The 21,382-nt window shown below is 35.3% G+C and overlaps 3 protein-coding genes across 4 annotated transcripts; 2 read left to right on the forward strand and 1 right to left on the reverse strand.

The window, feature by feature from the left end:
- Positions 1-2,820: 2,820 nt before the first annotated feature.
- Positions 2,821-4,050, forward strand: LOC108194731 (uncharacterized). The gene has a single exon (XM_017361674.1). The coding sequence runs from the start codon at positions 2,821-2,823 to the stop codon at positions 4,048-4,050; it is 1,230 nt and encodes a 409-aa protein (XP_017217163.1).
- Positions 4,051-10,076: 6,026 nt separating this feature from the next.
- LOC108195870 (protein ESSENTIAL FOR POTEXVIRUS ACCUMULATION 1) lies at positions 10,077-17,857 on the forward strand. 2 transcript variants are annotated; one of them, XM_017362875.2, is made up of 11 exons: positions 10,077-10,459; positions 11,110-11,169; positions 11,283-11,356; positions 11,828-12,685; positions 12,785-12,878; positions 13,001-13,138; positions 13,215-14,009; positions 14,108-16,306; positions 16,389-16,458; positions 16,909-17,066; positions 17,258-17,857. In XM_017362875.2, the coding sequence occupies exons 1-11, from the start codon at positions 10,384-10,386 to the stop codon at positions 17,587-17,589; spliced, it is 4,854 nt and encodes a 1,617-aa protein (XP_017218364.1). In that variant the 5' UTR covers positions 10,077-10,383; the 3' UTR covers positions 17,590-17,857. The 2 variants fall into 2 exon arrangements, with proteins under 2 accessions (XP_017218364.1, XP_017218365.1); XM_017362876.2 differs by having other exon boundaries at positions 10,231-10,459; positions 17,261-17,742.
- A 1,839-nt stretch (positions 17,858-19,696) lies between these two features.
- On the reverse strand, positions 19,697-20,734 carry LOC108194732 (transcription factor PCF2). The gene has a single exon (XM_017361675.1). The coding sequence runs from the start codon at positions 20,732-20,734 to the stop codon at positions 19,697-19,699; it is 1,038 nt and encodes a 345-aa protein (XP_017217164.1).
- Positions 20,735-21,382: the final 648 nt, after the last annotated feature.

Consider the following 21,382-nt stretch of genomic DNA (forward strand, 5'->3'; position numbering starts at 1 on the left):
GCATGTGGTTGCGTAAGAGGCTAAGTCGGGGTGGTGCACATTGTTAAACCCCCTAGTCCAGCGTGCTAAAGACCTAGCTAGTCTTTAGGTTCCGGAACATTTATTCGTGATGGCCTCGTCGCCGTCCGGTGTTGATAAACTGATCAGCTATCTTCACCTGTTAGCGTCCGAATATATCTGATAATTCGTTTTGAGATTCAATTCTCTTATAGCATGCCAGAGAAAAATTCTGAGCTTAAAAATGATATGATCTCTTATGTTTTAAAAGCATGCTAGTTAAAGGTGATTTCCAGTTTTATATCAAATGATGACTTAAGGCTTTATACTCAAAGCATACATGATTTTTATGTCAAATGATGGTTTACTGCTTTATATTCAAAGCATGCATGATTTCTATACTCTTGCTCTTATAAAATGTTTTTCGATTATATCTCTCGTTTATTCAAGTTGGCACTGCTGAGCGATTCATAGCTCAACCTTGCAAATTATCTTTATACAAACTATTTTACTACTAGAACTTGCTGAGCATTTTAGCTCATTCTTGCTTTTCAATTCTAAACCTTTCAGCTAAGGACAGAGATGAATTACTGATTAGGCTGCGCTTGAGAGTGATGCTAAGCTGCAAGGATTGCAAGTGGTTAAGTTATACATCAGAGATCAGGTTGGGTGTTTTCCGATTTCAATACTGTAACCTGGATGCGATCCTGTTTTTAGGGGGTTAAAGTGTTTCCTATTAAACCTTTTATTAATGCTTCAGGTTTTAAGTTATTTGGTTTTCAGAAATACAGTTTTTCAAAAGTGTTTTAAAAGGTTCAAATTTGTCTCTCTTCAAAACCATATTTAAGAAAAGAAGAAAAAAAAAAATCAGGGTTTTGAAATATTTGTTTTTACTTTCTTTCAGAATTTACCGGATTTAAATTGTTTTTATTTTAGTGGCACCAAATCCAGACCCCCGGATTTGAGGGCTGTCACAAATACCATCAGATTTTGTAGCATAATTTAAAATCCCAATTGAATACCTCGAGATTTAAATGAATTTCAAACAATCCCAATCGAATACCCTCGGATTTCATGAATGCAAAAAAATATTTTAAAATCCCAATCCAATACACCCCTCTAAGTCGAGAATGAAGTCACTGTCATTATGTAATAAAATAGTCTATATTAGTAATAAAATAGTCTACAAAACTATACTTTATAATAGTTTCTAAATACGTGTCGATATATTTGGTCTTTTAACATAAATAATCAATGATGATAAAAGAATAAATATTTTTTATGAAAAAAAGCTTTAAACACGTGTTTGGTACGGATAATTAGTATTAAAAATAATTTTTACCGACTAATTTCTAGCATAATTAAATTTCTAGCATAACTAAATTTGGGAACTAGATGCAGTAGAAATTCGATTGTTTAATAACCGACTAATGCATAATTAATATTTGAATTACAGATGCTTGATCTCATATAATAATGATAGTTATAGTTAAACTTTATTAACTAATAATTTTAATAAAATCAATAACGTTTAGTCACCCCGGAATATTATAAAAATTCATAGAGGTATTACTAAATTGAGAGAAGGAAACTGTTCTATAAAACTTGTACAACAAATTATTATACATCTTTAAATGTTGTACCAAATATTATTTTATAATAATAATATACACATACATGATAAATTTTAATTAGATATAGGATTTGAGAAAAAATAGAAAATTTGAATAATATATCGCTTTGAACATCTTCCGATTAAATGAAAATAAAAAGATAGAAATAGTCCCGTTTGGTTTGCTAGTTGCTACTGTTAGAAAAATACGAAGTGAGGTCATGCGTGAAATACTACGAGCTAGGGGTGAGCATCGGGCGGTTTGGACGGTTTGAAGGGTCTAAACCAAACCAAATCGAAATAATCGGTTTTTTAAAATCTCAATCCAAAACCAAACCATTATGTTTAAAATCCAAACCAAACCAATCCGTTTAAAACGGTTCGGTTCGGCTTGGTTTCGGTTTAAACCGTTTTTTATATGTAAAACAAAGTTAGCTACAAAATTAAAATTTAACTTGAAAAATAAGGAATGAAAAATTCAATTTATATTTTCTATTTAAATCATATTTAAAGAGGATACATGAATATATTAGCTTGATAAATAAAAAAGAGACAGAAGAAAATAAAAAAAAAATGTGATTCGTATACTTTTATAAAAATATAAATAAAAAGAATGGAAACATAATACATACATCAAAATTAATATCATAAAATAAAATAAATAATATTTTTACAGAAAATCTTTACTAGGATACCTTTTATATATTCAAGATTCTACATTTTTTTGTAGATTATAATTTTATTTTTAATAATACATTATTAATACATGTATATTAATATTCAAATCTACACATTCGGTTCGGTTCGGATTTATCGGTTGGTTTGGAGGTAAAAACCGAAACCAAACCGAAATAATTAGGTTTTTATAATTTGAAACCATAACCAAACCAAACCGTTATTAAACCGTTAAATTCGGTTTGGACGGATTGGATCGGCCGGTTTCGGTCGGTTTGGAGAATTTTTGCTCACCCCTACTACGAGCCATCCGCGCCAAAGCCCCAACGTCTAGAACATACGCGAGTCTACTGGAGTTCCAAATGCGTCTTCTGTTTCCCGAAACTTCTAGCACCTACCAATTCCTTCACCCAATTTCCGTCAATTCCTATAAATATCAGTTGCAAATTCTAATCCACATCAACAACACAATCAAAATATCAATCAGAGCGTGTACAACTTACTTTAAACATCATCTTCAACCTTTATCATCATCAATGGCAAGCCCATTTTACTCCGGCTACTGGAACCACCCTAATGAGCCACGCTATTCTCCTTCTTCTATTCCGCTCAAGCGCAAGCCTGAGACTGCGTCTCCCAAGGTCATTTCTATTCCTGTCCACTTTGTCGACTCGAAAAATAACCGAGTCAAGACTGGTTTGAACAGATCAGATGCTGCCTTGAGGATCCAGAAGGTGTTCAGAGGCTTTTTGCTTAGGAGAAGTGTCGACAGAATTGTTAAAATTAAAAACGAGGTCGAGGAAATAGAGAGGAGAATTGCGAAAAAAGAAACTGTGGAATTGATCCGTAAGGATTCCAAGGAGCGGCTGAGGATTAATGAGACGCTGATGGCTTTGCTATTCAAACTTGATTCGGTTCGCGGAATTGATTTTGGTGTCAGGGATTTGAGGAAACGCGTTATTAAGAAAGCTATTGCGTTACAGGAGAAAGTCGACGCACTTGTTGAGCTCCCATCGCAATCATCACACGAAGAAAATGAGGCCGTGGTGGATAAGGATGATTCTCCGGTTTGCGATGAGGAGATGCCAATTGAGAATCCTCCTGCTGCTATTTCAGCTGATATTATGCCAATTGAGAACGCTCCTGCTGCTATGTCGAACGATGATATGCCAATTGAGAATCATGTGATGCCAATTGAGAATCCTTCTGCTGCTATCTCGGCTGAAGATATGCCAATTGAGAATGATGTGATGCCAATTGAGGTCTCTCCTGCTGCTGCCTCGGTCGATAATATGCCAATTGAGAACGAGGAGATGCCAATCGAGGATGTGATCGACTCGATGGATCAGTCACAGGACTTTGAAGAGGAAGGCAATTGTGTTGTAAAGGAGGTTATTGAGGACTGCAACACAATGAACTCAAAAACTGAAATGCAGATGCAGATGCACGATGAAGAGGCGGATGATTGCAGCGAGGGAGTGCAACCACAGGCAGAGGAGGATACTGGAGAAGTCACGATGGGAGATCACGAGAAGACTGTGATTGAGGAGGCAGGAGAGAAGAAGAGCAACGAGGACTTGCAGAGTCAGATGATAAGGATGATGAGTGAGCTGGTTGAGAAGAATGAGCAACAAACTCGGATGATCAACTCCTTGACTCACAGGGTTGGACAGTTAGAGAAGGCCTTCTTGTGCGATAAGCTTCGCAGGAGTAACAAAAAGAAGAAGCGGCAGCACGATGCAGCTGCAGATGAAAAGCAGCCTTGAACTGCAGTAGTAATAGTTCTCTCATATGTTTTCTTTGTTTATGCTTTTTGGTCTAGTTTGCTGGTGGCTTGCTGCCATGTAATTCTGTCCTTGTTTTTTCTCATGTAAACTGCAGATTTGGGAGTTCATTCTATCAGGTTTGCCTTCAAAACATTTTCATAATCAACGTCTTTTTTCTGGCAGAATGTAACATAATTACAGAGAAAATGTTTATGCAAGTTTGTTTTGCAACGAGGCGAACAAAACAAATGAAATACTCGATACACGTACCATACAGCCGATAACATCAACTACAAAGGGGAAAGAAATTTATCAAAAAAAAAAAAAAGGGGAAAGAAACAAATCTGAGCAAGTCCAATAGGTTACTTATATGAGCTCCTAAACTCACATTTAGGTAATGAACCAAAAAAACTACTCCAACACTCTCCTAGTGAGCTCCTAAATCACTAGCACATGCTCCAATATGCTAGCCATTACCTATTTTTAAGTAACCTCTAGCCATTACCTATATATTATTTATGAATAAAAAAATGATCTCTCTCCTTCTTTCTTTGTCTTTTTCCTCGCATTCTCATTCTCATTCTCTCTCCCAAATTTATTATTAAAATAATCTTAGGAGAACAAATATAGGGATTGCTGTTGGAGTTGACACTAAAAATAGATTACTTAAATCACTAAGAATACCAACACTGTCACTACCTGCTAGCTGCTGCCATAATACTCCCTCTGTCCCCTTTATATGTACATTTTGATTTTGACCGGTTAAGTGGACTATATTTTGATTGAAATTTACTTGGATAGTATAAATGAAAATAAATATAAAAATTATATCATTAAAAAGTATTCCTTCTGCCTCGTAATAAGAGTCATTTTAACTTTTTACACGTAATTTAAGGTGTAAAAAAACACACCTCTACATATTATTCAAATTTTCTTTTTCTGAATAAAAATTTAATATATTTTTGTTCAGAATAAAAATTGAAAAATAATATGGAGATGTATGTTTTTTGCACCCCAAATTAGGTGTAAAAAATCAAAACGACTCTTATTATGGGACAGAAGGAGTATATTTAGTCTATTTTAATATGTAACCTTGAGATTTTGAGAATAATAAATAGATAATTTGTAATTTTAGTCAAAAATTGTTCAATTTCACTTTTTGAAAATCAAAATGGACAAGTAAAAAGGACGGATGAAATATCATTTATATAAGAAGGATATCAACATCATACTTTTGATTAAGAATGTCAAAATAATTGGGAACATCCAATATTCGTTTTAAATATATGTATTCATATCCGAAATATAATTTTCAATATTTATTTAATATATATGTATTCATATCCGAAATATAATGGATATTATCAGTATTTAAAATAAAATGGATGTTATTAATAACTGCATCCAAGAACTTTTTATACATACACAGATATACACGTATCTGTATTCGTTAATATTTGATTTCAAAAATAACAATCTATATATACTCTCTCTGCTGGGATATAATAGTCGACTGATCTTTTTTCGCGTACTTTTAAGAGTTTTGACCACACATTTATAAATATTAATTTTAAAATTTTCTTTTTGTGAATAAAAGTATGATATTAATATTTTTATTCACAAAAAAATAAACCTATATCCTTTGAAACTAGTATCATCACAATTGGCATTCACATAAACACTATTTATCGCCCAATGTTCAAAATTATTAGTTACATTGACTGATATTGGAGCAACAAATGCACCAAAAATATGAACAATATTTTGTTGTGAAAGGTGAACTCTTGCGGCATCTGTCGCCGTCCTAAAATCGGTGCAAGTCCCATAGATCTCTAAAATATCATATAAATCCTTCTCAGAAAAACTATAAAAACCCGTACCAAGACAAACAAAAATCTCAAAACAAAATACACTAACATCCCAAAAAGATGGGCACGACTAACAATCCCGATAACAACATACTCAGTACGATCTCAACCAAAAAGATTAGATCTAGGTTCCTTTGAAAAATGATAATTAAAGAGAATGGGAGTGCGGGTGGGCTTAATCAGTGAGGGGATGAAAATATGGAAAACAAAAGTAGCGACTAGAATTCTAATTACGAGATTTGACTCTTAAAACTAGGGATAGGCGGGGCACTTCGGGGTTAGGGAGTGCTATCCCCACCCCGATCCCCGAATTCAATACGCATCCCCGATCCCGCCCCGAACCCTGAACGAGGATTTTTTTCCTCCGCTCCGAACGGAGAACGGGGATCCCCGTTGGGATTCAGAGAATTTTATATTTTAATAAAAAATAATAACTTTAAAATATATAATATAATTTTTAATAAAAAACAAACTACTAACTCCTAATATCGGGGCGGGGAGACACGAAACCCCGCCCCGATCCCCGAATTTATTACAAAATTTTCCCCGTTACTCGCTCCGTCCCCGAAAAATTTCCCGAATCCCCGACCTGAACGGGGCGGGGATCGGATCTGGAGCGGGTGAGCCGGGGGTGAATGCCCATCCATACTCAAAATGGTTAGTTAATTTGTTGTGACCAACTTTTTAGTTAAGTTGAATTAGGATTAGATTTGAATTATTAATTTTGTATAATTGCAGTTTTCTTAGGAGTGACATGCTATTTTAGTTATGCTCCTAACTTATATAACATCCATCCTAATGATTATAATAATATATATAATTTTATGTTATATTTTAATAATTGGTTGATGTTAAAGAAATCTTTTAGTTAAATTAGATTATGATTAAATTTGACTTAGTTTTAAATAGTAGTAGTTTTTTTAGAAAAGATTTGTTATTTCAGTTATATTCCCGGCTTATATAAAATCCACCGGGATGATTATAAATATTATTTCACGTGTATATATTATTCTCTATTATATTTATACACACGTAGAAAAAACCTACAAATTGAGATACATATTGTGTAATTAAGATTAAATTCCGATATAACACGTGACACCTTTTAAAATAAAATATTATAAGTGATGTGAACTACATGTACATAAGTAAACTTTTACTCATATGAAATTGATTGTTACTATTTATTAAGGTATTCACTTGCCATGTTTTTTTATTAAAGTATTACTTCGTGTTTTTTATCTGTGTCCAAATATTAATCAATGTTCATGTATCCTCAATTTTTAATATTTTGATAGTTAAATATGAATCGTGCAAGGACACTTTGTATTCGAATCAAAGTAACATATATGAAAGAGTAACATATATGAAAAGACAGTAATCAGTTATAAGAGAAAAAAACATGTTAAGATATTTGTTTTGATGTATTTCTAATTCCATTTGGATAGATTGAAGATATGGGAAAAAATAAAAAATGAATTTCATATATATGATTCATCTCATAAGTATCTAATATATTAGCATTATATACAACCAAGTCCGATTCTCGCTCATTTGACTATTTTACCTTTGAATGAAGACGATTCCTTCTTTTCATTTGTTCTTTAAGTGTTTCTAATGTGTGCCAAGGCACACAATAAACACTAAATTTGACGAGTTTAGTGGATTTTTATTGGTGGAATTGATGTAAATGCAGGGGTCCATTCATATTTATGATTGGAAGATCAATATAAATGTACAAAACTCATGTAAGTTAATGCCTAAAATGTGTCCATGCACACATCATAGAGAACCGTGTTCTTTATATATAATTAGTTAGTACTTATCGTCAACCTTCTATTCATGTGGCAAGAGTAGTTTAATTTTAAAGCCCATTTATCTTCATTATTAACACAAGCCCATTTTAATATCATTTGTAATTTCAGTCACATTTTATCCACATATGACTATGTTTTTTTCCTTCAAGAAATATAGGCAAAAATTGACGTCATGGTCATAATTTTAACAAAGTACATGTAATGGTCAATTAAACAACTTTGGGATTCAATTTTTTCTTTTATGTTGATAATGGTAGCAACTTCAACAATCTACATACTTGCATACACATATGAAAATCACCATTAATATGATATTCTGTGACTTTGCACATGTTATTAGCCAAGCATGACAATATTGTTGTGTGATAGATGTTTGAAATCTGTTTAAATGATAGTACATGTTCATAAATGATAAAATATCTTTCTTTCTTCTCATCTCCGTGACTCCGTTATTACTCATCATCGGATAAAGAGTGAGTATAATATAATTCCAATATTTTTTAAGATATCAAGGATTGAGCCAAAAAGTCTATCACAAACCGTTAAAGTCAATAACACCATCAAATGACTTTCTCTATCATAATTTAAATAAAAAAATTAAAATATCACATCGTGAAAAGATGATTTTTTTTATCACTTAATTTTTTTAATACACAAAATTATATCCCAATATAATAACTAGTGGATCCACTAACACTATATAATTTTTAAAATTTCAAAATGAAACTTATTCTTCCGGTCACTAAAGTGTTGTCAAATGATTGGAAATAATAGTAAAAAGGTAGCGTAATACGTTAAACTCATAGTGCCAAAGAATCATACGTTATCTTTACGACAAACGCCAGAAAAGTTCATATAACAACAATGTTGAATGTGTTTTTGAAAAATACATAATATTTTACGTAAACATAAGAATATCTTACATAAATAAAAGAATATCATACGTTATATGGTGACAAAAAGGTCCGGTTTTTTTGGATTTGATATTTTAGGTATCTTTTAAAATTTATGATATAGCGGCCAAATACACAGTACGTCAAATTCAACAAAGATATCCAATCAAATTTGGAAAAGTGTATAATTATAAAAGGAAAGACTTAGGGGTAAAATTGAATATTTTTTATAAATTAGATGATACGTCGAGCATGCTAAGATTTTGTAAAAGAACCTTTTAGTTTAAATAAATGAAAATATTTGTAAATTTTATTACTTTAGTTTATTTGAATTCTTATAGTACTACGTAGATTTTATATCATAAATTTTGGAGGCATGTTTAATTTAAATTCTTATATAATAATAAATATTTATTTTTAATTGATTTAGCTTTACGAATAGTCTAATTAGACAAGTTGATATGACTTCAGTGTTAGAGTTATCCCTTTGTCATCACCAAGGTCTTGAGTTCGATTCTCGCCTATATCTAACATAATATAGAACATATATCACCAATTCTATAAGAATGAACAATTTCATAAAGTTAAAAAATCTATTAATTTTTAAATATAAGCGTAAATTATTAGATTTGAAATAATCTTTGATTGAATATGACTATATGTCTAAGATTAATTTAGAATACAATTTATTTAACGAGATTTTTCTCTTAAAAATCTCAATCAAATATGACAAAATTTTAATATACTTTTTAAACTTTAAATTGAATAAATCAAAATTTCTTAAATTCTCAAAGTTCATAAAAGCCTAAACTTAAATACACTTCTTAAAATATGACGATACACTTTTACATTATTCTTATAAATCATTCTTTATTTTCATAAGATTGGTCGTATTTTAACAAAATGAATTTTTAAAATTGAAATATATTTTTTAAAAATTTCAAATTAGCAAATCGCAGTTCAAACCGGTCAATTCCTTCGTCTTGTTTTTAATACAAAAATTCTTTACAAGTTAAAAAAAAGAGATTTCAAAACTTAATACCGTGTCGGGTGATATATATTATACTATCAAAACTAATCATGTTTGATTATTGTTTAGTAATTTATTAAATTGATTTTTTTTATATCTATAATTGTTATTAAAAGTTTACGTTTCGAATCACATCCATAACATATCAAAATATTTATATTATAAAATAATAAAAAACAACAAATAAGATTAGAATCATGGAATAACATATTAAAATTATTATGTATATATAAATTAATTTCTAAAAGTATAAATATGATATATTCCATATTTTATTTTAGTATTATTGATAAAAAACGAATAATTTTTGTACATAAAAATAATTAAAATGAATGAAAATGAGTGCATATCTTATTTGCAATGGGATACCTAAATAAATCTATAAAATGAAAAGGGGGCACAACACAATCGCATCGCTTGAGAAAATTTGGAAATTGTTGGTTCCGAGTCTGACCACCCAAACAAACAAAGCAAACAAACCCTCCTCACCCCTTTCTCTCTTCACCTCTTTCGCAAGTGCCCTCTCTCTCCCATAGCTCCCCCTCTCTCTTCTTTCAAACCCTAACATCTCTCTCTCCATCTCTCTCTCTCTCTCTCGCTATCTCTCTCACTATTCAAGCTCTCTCTCTCTCTCTCTGTCTCTCTCTCTCTCTCTCTCGTTATCTCGATTCTCGATTATTTATTTTCTCGATCTCACTCGCGAGTAATTGATTCTCGACCGTTCGATGGCTGAAAGAAAGCTCAATCTCCCCGACGATCTCCTCTCCTCCAAATCTGCCGATCAGTCCTGGATCCCTCACGGTATTCTCAATCTCATTCTTTTACGCCTTATCTTATTTTTGTTTTTCAATTCGATTCAAATTAATCTAGTTTTTTTGATAGATTTGATTATGTTATTGATTTTACTTGTCTGTTTATTGATCTGCTTGCATTTGACCTCTCTGAAGCTACTTGTGTTTATATTCAGATTACAACTCTACTAATTATAGATCAGAGAATTGTTTTTTGTCATCTTGACTTTAATCTCAACAATTTACTTCTGTGCATTTTGAGTTTGATTTACTTTCTTGTTTTTAAATCTATTCGATTCAGATAAGGTTGTAGTCTTCGAGTGTCGGAATTACTTTTGTTTTTATTGTCTCTCTCTTAGTCAGATATGTTTCTTGTACTTTTTTTCCTTTCATTTGTGCATCAGGTAGTAGTATGTTTGTTAAGGAAGTATGTTTCAACTGCTAAATGATTTTAATGTTGTAGCTTATAAGATCCTCTCCCTCACTAATATATTGTTATGTGACACCTGGTTGATAATCTTTTCAAATTACTTATATCTCCTTCACTTTGTTCATTTACCTTCGTATAATGGTTCATATAATGTTGCCTTTAATGCTCCATATGCTTTATTCCTGCTGGGAATCCGACTGAATTGTTTTTTTAAATTGACGAAATAACAGTTGAAGCTTCTGGAGGGAATGCAGATGAAAAGATGTTAGGGATGCTTGATGAATCAAAAGGTGAGTTGTAAACTGTTCTATTGTTATTGTATCTGTATGGTATGTATTCAGAGTTTTGAAGCAATTAATTTTGGTGCTATAACTGATGATTTTTTGCTATCATATGCCAACAGATCTATTGGTATCTGAAAGCAGCATTCCGTTGTCTCCCCAGTGGCTTTATGCTAAACCAAGCGACACCAAGATGGTCGGTACCTATTTTACATGAGCAATTATAACTTCTTGATTAGATTTAATGATTTGTATTCTAATGGGCACAATTAAAGTATCGTACGGTTTTGAAGCCGAGCGATTCAAATTATTATCTTTTCTACCTCCTGGTGAATATGATAATATTCAAAATATATGATAGTTTATACTATTTTTTAATATCCCTTGTGCCATGTTTCTAGTTTACAAGAGGTAATTCTTTTGTTGTTTCTCCTGCGTTGAGCCTTTAACTGACAGTTCCTGCGATGCTGCTTTTGATTTTTCCCCCCCTGTATGTTAATATATATTAGTTCTTGTGAAATCATCAAGCAGCAGTCCAAAGTTTGATCTTGGCCTTGTATGATAATCTGATTTTGGTCATTAGTGTATCATTTAAGTAATTACTTTAACTCTTTTGACATCACATTGCAAGAAACTGATCATGATCCCACAATTCATGTATTTACAGGAAATGCGGGCACCTAGCACTTTATCACTTGGAAATTCTGCTGATGCCAATCAAAAAGAAGCTTGGCGTCCAGAGGGAGCTGATGAAAAGAAGGATTGGAGAAGAATACCGACTGATGCTGATAGTGGGCGACGCTGGCGTGAGGAAGAAAGAGAGACCGGCTTGCTTGGTAGAAGAGATCGCAGGAAAACTGATCGTCGTGTAGAAAATGCTCCTGGACGAGAAAGCCCAGATAACAGAACTGTGCCTGCAGCTGATAGGTGGCATGATGTTAATAACCGTGGTGCCAGTCACGAAGCTAAGCGTGATGGCAAATGGTCATCAAGGTGGGGTCCTGATGACAAAGAGAAGGAAGCTCGAACTGAGAAAAGAGCAGATGCTGAGAAGGAAGATGTTCATGGTGACAATCAAATGAATGTAAATAACAACCGTGCAGTTTCTGAGCGTGATGCAGACGCGCGTGACAAGTGGAGGCCACGTCATAGAATGGAGGGAAACTCTAGTGGACCAGGTTCTTACCGTGCTGCACCGGGGTTTGGACCAGAAAGAGGACGAGTAGAGGGTTCAAATGTGGGGTTTGCAGTTGGACGTGGGAGGGCTAGTGCAGTTGTTCGCCCTCCCTCTTCTGGTCCCATTGGTGATGCAGATTTTGACAAGGAGAGAAGCGTACCTGGGAAACTAAGCTTTTCACGTGAGGCGTATTGCTATCCGAGAGCAAAGCTTCTTGATATATACCGTAGACACCAGCATGATCCGTCTTTTGCTACCATGCCTGACAGTTTGGAGGAAATACCTTCTGTAACACAACTAACTACTGTTGATCCACTAGCTTTTGTGGCTCCTAGCATAGAGGAGGAGGTAAGGAACATTAATCTATGGAAATTTCTTTGATTTGTGGCCATGCTTGTGCCTTTTGTATACCATTTACTGTTCTTAATAGTAATGAACTTGCTGCAGGCCATTGTTGCTGATATATGGAATGGAAAAGTTATCAATAGTGGCTCATCATATAATGCGTATAGAAAGGCTAAATCAAGTGAGAATTCTGGTGGTAAGTAAACTATATCCTTTGTTTCTGTATCTGAACATTCCTTACTGCCCATCCACATTATTTCTGTTTTGGTGGTTATAACATTTTTTCTCCAACATTTTCTGTTCTGAATATGTTTGCAGATGTAGTAGACTTGGAAGATACCACTAGTAAACAGGGTAGTTTGCCTGTGAGTATATCAGAGATGCTGGTCGATTCCTCGGAAAGATACCAAGATGATGATGTGAATCAGGCTGACGATGCTAGATTTTTTCCCAATGGTGAGTGCTATAACATTGAGCTTTAAATTTTGTGATATACAATTCATAACTTAGTAAAAAATGTGATTTGCTTCAGAGGGAGATGTTCATCATGATATGGCACGGAAGACTCCCATGACTCTCGAGGGGATAGGTTTGGATAAAATTACATCGAAAATGTCAATCAGTAATGATAGCAGTCGTGCTCAAGAATTGAGTGATGCTTACCAATTCGCTTCTCATATGAAAAATTCTGATTTAGCTTTCGCCAAGCATCCTCTTTTCGATGGAATTGAATCCAACTCTTCACTTAGCAATGTTACTACTCTTGCTGTTGATCTAAGCTCGTCACATGATGTTAAATCCTCAGAGCAGTATTATTTTGGCAACAAGCAAGTATCAGAAGAAAGACCAGACTATAGTGAATATCAGCTGGAGAGGATTACCCCACCGGAGGAGTTGAGCCTTTTCTATTGTGATCCTCAGGGAGAAATTCAGGGGCCTTTTCTTGGGGTAGATATAATTTCATGGTTCGAACAAGGTTTTTTTGGAGCAGACTTGCCTGTGCGCTTGGCAGATGCTTCTGAGGAGACACCTTTTCGACAATTGGGTGATGTCATGCCACACCTACAAGGTATGACCGAGTATGCCAGTAACCCAGATAGAAGCTCTAAAGTAGAAACCTCTGGAGCATTTGAGGGGATGTTGGATGCCAAGTTATCAGCTTCTCTTCCTGTACCTGAAATGATGGACAATCCACGATGGCAAATGTCTGATTTTGATGGTATCTCAGCAAATAATGTGCAGTCAAGAATGTCTGAGCATGAAGGTTTATTGGACGTTCCTTATTCTGAGGGTCAATCCTTTCAAGAATTTGTTGCTCAAGACGAAGGTTAGCATTATTTAATTGTTATTATTGTTTGTCAAGTCAATTAAGTAGCTTTTGTAGTAGATCTTGGGTCAAATATATTTTTCCTTTCATTCTCACAGAAATAGTTTTTCCCGGACGACCTGGAAGTAGTGGCAACCCTGGGAGAACATCCAGGGGTGCAGGTGATCTCCCTGCAAGTATGTTTGGTGAACCTTCTGCAAAGGAGTTGTTAGATTCTCGCATGCAGAGCTCCAAAAGTAACCAGTTGCATCCATTTGGGTTATTATGGTCTGAACTTGAAGGAACATATTCGAGGAATGATAATAACTCAAATATGCCTTTCAATGGTGGGATTCAAGATCAGCACATGAACTCTATTGGTCTAAGGGGTGCTTCTTTAGCTTCAGCAGATTCGACTCATGGTGCTGATTCATGGCCTGATGCTTATAGAAGCAACATGCCGTCTGAAGCAAACATGTATCACGACGTCATGGATGATATACAGTTGTCACGTTTTGATCAAGAATCAAAGCGCTTTGATTTAGCAGAAAATCTTTTACCTCAACAATTTCAGCAACATCATCTGCAACAACACAATATGTTATCTCATGGACACCTGAATGATCCGATCCTGGAGCGAGTTTCAAATAGGAACATGATGCACCAGCAGCAGTTGGCGAGTCAAACAGGACAAGATCTGGAACACCTTTTGGCACTGCAGCTTCAGCAGCAACGACAACTTCAGCTTCAACAACACCACCAGCTGCAGCAGCAACAACAGCAGCAAATTCTTCTAAAAGAACAGCAGCAGACACAAGCCCGACATCAACTCCTTGAACAATTGTTGCAGAATCAAATGGGTGAACCTGTTCGTGGGCAGTCTCGTCTTGATGCTGTAAGGTCTATTAATGCTGTAGATCAAGTTTTGTTAAATCAGCATATGGTAAATGAATTACAACGTCCCCATCACCTTTCAAGTAATGTGGATCCATCTATTGAGCATCTTATTCAAGCTAAATTCGGTCAAACAATGCATCATGGACATCAACAAAGTGATTTGATGGATCTTATATCGCGTTCAAAGCATGGGCAGATGCAGCCTATGGAACATCAAATCCTTCAAGAGCAGCTGAACGGACGGCAATTGGCAATGGGTTTGAGGCAGCGTGTGGAGATGGAGGAGAGACAGCGTGGTTCTGCCTGGCCTGTTGATGAGTCTATCCAGTTCCTCGGTAATTCTGGCGGTGGTGCTCATCGTTCGGGCTCTGCAGGAATTGGACAATTAGAATTTTACCAACAACAACAAAGACCATCTCCGGAGGAGCATATGAGCAACCTTGAACGGAATCTTTCATTGCAAGACCGAATTCAGCGAGGTCTTTATAATCCGAGCTTAATGCAATTTGAGAGGTCAATGTCTTTGCCTGGCGGTGGTCCTGGAATGAGCCTGGATATGATCAATTCAATGGCTCGTGGTCAAGGTTTGGGTATGCAGGAACCAAGTGCGCGAATGCAGCCTGCTGGCCAAGGTCCTGGGTTCTCTGGTGTCTACTCCCACCAATCTAGCCATCCTTCATCTGCAAATTTGTTCCACCCTTCTCATTTGGATGCCGTCGAGGGACAGTGGTCTGAGAATAATGGTCAACCACCTAGTGACTGGATGGATTCTAGGATTCAGCAATTACAAATTAATGAAAGGCACAAAAGGCAATCTGAAGCTGGAAGGGCTGCTGAAGACCCAAGTTTATGGATGTCGGCCGGAAGCAGCGATGATACATCAAAGAGGTTGCTTATGGAACTGCTTCAGCAGAAACCAGGTCACCAGCCTACTGAGCAATTAGATGCAACTGGGGTATCCTATGATAAAAGGCTACCACCTTCTAGTCACTCAAATCATTCATTTAATCTTCTGTCAGATCGAGAACCAGATCTGAATCAACCATTTGCCATGGGTTCTTATGGTTCTAATTCAGGTGGGCCACTGCATAACAAAGTAATTGAAGAGCAGGTTGGTCTGGAAACCACTGAAAGGTTCTTGCTTAGATCTAATTCTGGAGCATTAAATGATAGAGCTCAATACTTTTCTGGTATGAATGAGAACTCTCAGGCAATATACCCAAATGCAAACATGACTGGCAAGTCTTCTACCGATTTTTTAGATTTGGAGCGAAAAATGCATGGTTCTAAGAGTGAAGTTGGAACAAGGAAAATATCTGCATCAGAGTCTAGTGATGAATTTGTTCAGCATGAAGGGGTGGCTGCTAGCAATCGTGGTGATATGCCGAATAATGTCATGAGTAGGCATACTTCGCAAGCTGGTACTTGTAATCCCTCTTGATATGTACCTAGTGGTTTCCATCATTTTTCAAGCCTTAATTTCTTTGCTTAACTTTGTTCCAGGTGCGGCTGCTGGCATATATGATAACAAAATGCAGAGGAGCAGCTCTGTTGGAGAAGATGTTAAAGATAGGTAGGATATCTACCTGAAAAGTTCACTAGTTTAATATTTAAGAGTTTTCCTACAATATTACCCTTGCGACCTGGGCAAGTGAACACACAAAAGCAAAATGTGTTGATGAATAAACTTGTCGCCTGAATGCTCATATATAAAATCTAATCATAAAGGCATTTATTGAAGTATATATAAAATTGAAGCATATCTGTAGTTTACTTGTAAAAGTTGAGGTGTTGGGGAATATGTTTGAGGGACTGGTTTTATTTGTTCGCAAGCCTCAAACAAGGGATAACATGTGGAGGGATAACATGTGGATAAGCCATGTCTGAAAATTGAGCCAGAATCTTGTATCCTGTACTATGATTTAGGGCATTGGTTTATTCAGTTGTGCTTGTATATGCTCATTGGTCTAGTGCGTGCCCATTTTTTCCAACTAATAAAAAATTATTACTTCACTCTTTATAGGATGGCAGCTGTGCCCTTGAAAAGACAGGAAAATGTGTTGTCAAAACGACCGCCTGTTTCGAGGGCTGCTTCGTCTCAAGAAGGTTTATCTGAACTGGCTTCTGAAACTATTGTCAGAGGAAAGAATATACTGGGTGGTAGTACACTGCCATCTGAAGGTATGCTATAGTTGAATAATTTGTAAACATTTTACTAATATGGGAATCTATATTCCGGTTGTCAACTGGAGATGAGTTAGTTTCTGTACCGAAACTCAAAAAGGGGGCCCAGAAAACAAGTAATGACTAGGATAAGTGCGAAGTAGATTAATCATGTGGATTGGCTAACTAGAAACCAACTTTAAATTCAGCAGGTAGACGGGAGGCAGGGGGGAATCCACCTAACCAGACTGCTGAGATTCTGTCCTCCAAGAAAGATGTGCGCTACAGGAGAACCTCGTCTTGTGGGGATGCAGATGTATCCGAAACGACATCATTCAGTGACATGCTTAAAAGCAATGCGAAAAAGCCGCCACAACCAGAGAGTCATGCTGCTGCAGCTGCTACAGAATCCTCTGAAGGGGGGCGTAGCGGCAAGAAGAAAGGGAAGAAAGGGAGACAAATCGATCCTGCTCTTCTTGGTTTCAAGGTTACAAGCAACCGTATCATGATGGGGGAGATACAACATGCAGATGATTTGTAACTTCTGTTTTGTACAGTATGTAATCCCGGCTAGTCTATTTTGTTTTAGTTCTAAATCATAGATATTGTTTTCTTAGAGGATCTGGTATGAATTTGATGTAGTTAGAAAAAAGCACATGGGAAAGGGTGCTAATGTTATTATCATTTCATATCATATTGATGCTAGTTTAGAATAAAGTGAATAGAGTTATCATTACATGTACACAAGGTTTTGGACTCCTAAGTGGCTTTCAAGTGGCCTTGTTATCACTTGGCCTCTGTTTTCAGCATTATTTTGTCTAATTTTATTGGAATGTTGTGTTTGGTTGGGGTGAATGAAGATGGAGGTAATGGAATGAAATTTGAACTATACTGTAATTAGTTTAATAGTTTCGTTACGTTCACTGTTTCATTTTTATCACCTTTAACTAGAGTTCAAATCCTCCATTTTGCATAAAGAATGCTCCCTGTCTTCTTATACCTAATTTCTACTCAATTTTCATCATACAAAATTTATTTATTTTTTCAGTTTTTTCTTGCGTCCTATATTATTTCTTTTTATTTTCACTCCCTTCATTTTGTTCCATTTACTTCAAGTCTCCAACCAAACACAACACAAGATTGAATCCAGAAAGTTATTATGTCAGTTCGGTTTGTGTTAGAAATGTAATTTTTTTTAAAATGCTGGATTAAACAAGCAATAACTATTCATGAAGCGGGTACTTGTATTTACATATACATTTTCTTCAAAATATCGTTTAAATGTTCTCTTTATGAGAACAGACGATTGTAAATCACTGTTTGTTCGACTCGATCATTGGTGTAGATACCTATGGCTTTTTATTATTAGATTAACACTTTTGTTTCAAAAAAACTATGCAAGGTAATTTTGATCGTCAATGTTCAAAATTCCCATAGTCTTGGTATGTACTAGCCGATTTTTGATTCTAAACCCAGATTACAACGAGCTCATGTAAAAGATGGAGGTTTGGTGCTGAATTCTCTCATAGTACATTACTCAGCCCTCCGAGCTCCCTTTCTCCTCGATCCATTATTCAAAATGTAAGACATGCGCTAACAATTCGTCACGTCCCTGACATCCTTGTTATAAACCACTCCAGGTACGTCCGTGGCCTTTGTTATCTCTGATTGCATATTGGTTTGGGAAAGATAAGTGGTGCTACGTTTAAGTGCAGTTCCTTGTGACTAGAACAATTCACGTCAAAACAAGCTTATAAATTTCGATTCCAATCTCGATCAGAAACAATAGACATGGGGAGTCCTGAAAGCACACAACTTCTGAGACAAACACTCTTGCCACTGAAAGGTAATATTTTTACTTCATGCTGAAAAAAGGTAATATTATTACTTATATTCATTATTTCACACAAAATGAAAAGTACCATTACGATTACTACCATGTCTAGAAACTTTAACAGAATATAAAATCCAAACCAAATAGAAATAATTGTTGTTGGATATTTTAGTGTAATTGAATTAACTAGTTGATCAATGTGATCATAATATTACATCGGACAAGTCAGGAGAGTACGGAGTGTATGCTTAGTTTGAGTTTATTATGATTATTAGTGCTTATGAAGCATGTTCATCGGCATTAGACACATCTATTGGAAAAGTGTCTATTGGCATTAGATTTGTCCATTGACATTAGACACATCTATTGGGATAAGATGTGTCTATTGCCATTAGACAAATCTATTTGGATTAAGATGTGTCTATTGTCAAAAGACACATCCGTTGACATCTATATATAGATGTTGTATTGATCATTTCAAGAGCGATGGTTCATTTGAAATACACAACAATACACATTCTCTCTTCTTGCAGAATTTCTGACTTTATCCGATTGAATTATTTGGTGAACCACAAATAACTTCAATCTGAAAGTGTTCACACGACTTCAGAAAAATCCAAGTTATCACCAAATTCTACAACAATTGTGCATCTAACTTATGAGCTTGACCAGAATGGCAAAGAGCAAACCAAACAATTGGAAACTTTAAAAAGAAAATAACAAAACAACGACAACTTTTATTGATGGTTTTTCAAAATGCTATAATTTTTTTTGAGTTCAAACTAACATTCCACCATCTCTAAACTCCAAACAATTATATTGCATCATCACCCGTAGGGGGCACCACACTGGTTGATGAACTCGCAAACTGATCAACTTCAACTCCATCTGACTGTGCCAGGTTCTGCATTTCTGGCGGAACAACATTGAGATCCAATGCTGCAGAAGAACTCAATGGATCATTTCTTTCAACCTCTTCCCACACTTCTGGTGGAAAAACAAACGGGAACATCATTGTGGTAGAACCGCCCGAATCAGGATTCGCTCCATCTCCTCCTGCATGTAAAAAAGTAGGAAACTCCTGCGGATAGACGTTCGGGACCTCCATTGCTGATTGATTCAAAGGAATATTAATTTCAACATCGTTCACAGGTTGTGCATTATGCATTCTTGGAGAAATAACATCAGGAACCATCATTGCCGATGAATTCATTGGAGCATTCAATACAACTCTTTCTGCCCCTTGCATATCAAATGATTCTGGATGGTAAGCAATTGGAAGAGGCATAGTTGTTGATGAAGTTGGGGGAAGATTTGCTTCGAGTCCTTCCACATGCTGATAATTCTGCATCATAGGCGGATAAACATCGGACATCATTGTTACGGGGGGATTCATTGGATGATTCACTTCAATTCTCGATGGATCCACATTGGGAGCCACCGTTGTGGATGAACTTGGAGAAAAAACTGACGTTGATGATGATGCAACACCATACAAGCACGATATAGACTGAGCGGGCACCGTTCCTGTCCCAGTTGCCGCGATGATTGAGGGCTCAGCCTGGCGGAGGAGCCACTCAATGGTCTCTCCGTGCGTGCGATGGCAGAGTTCGCGAGTGAGTTGAAAAATGCGAGTAGCACATAATGTTGGTATGCGAACACGACAATCACGCCCGTGAACTTTTGGCTGGCGGTCCTGAGCAATGTTATTAGTAGTAGTTGAAACAAGGGAAATGTTTTGGGGCATTGAGGCCTTAAAAGAAGTAGTTGGCCTGGGGGAAAGAGGGGTGTGCTTTCTAGCTGAGGTGGACTGGCTACGACTAGGAGAGCTAATTGCCATTGATATGGTCATTGTTGGAGATAAATATGGAGATTTGTTAGCAACTTAGGATGTGTGTTTTTTGCGGAGGAAGATTAAATGGTATATATAGGATTGAACATTGGTATGGACACTCTTGAAATAAGTGAAACGTATGATACAAAGATATCATATGCTAATTATTTTACGGTATATTGGTCACGATATATTCCAAAATTATTACAATTGATGGCAGTTGTGGTTAACGTCCGTATCTTGTATTATCTTGAAATACAAAAATAAAAGTGATTTGCAGCTGTCACATTTATCTTGAAATACAAAAATAAAAGTGATTTGCAGCTGTCACTCTAAATGTGTATTCTAATTATAACAGTTCGTGACTTACAGCTAACATTTGAAAATTTTTCACACATAAATCTGATCCTTAATTGGTATATAATCTAATATATGTCAAATATATATATATATATATATATATATATATATATATATATATATATATATATATCAATAGAATCCAAATCAAGTAGAAATAAGTTTATATAAAAAAAAATTATATGACAAAAAAAAAGATCACAAATATTTAGTTCATATCTATCTTTACATAAGATATGCCTTCTTTGCGGAGGAATATATATATGATTGAATATTGTTATGTACACTCTTGAATTGAAATAAAAT

The sequence above is a fragment of the Daucus carota genome, chromosome 7, assembly GCF_001625215.2.
Source record: "Daucus carota subsp. sativus chromosome 7, DH1 v3.0, whole genome shotgun sequence".
Lineage (NCBI taxonomy): Eukaryota > Viridiplantae > Streptophyta > Magnoliopsida > Apiales > Apiaceae > Daucus > Daucus carota.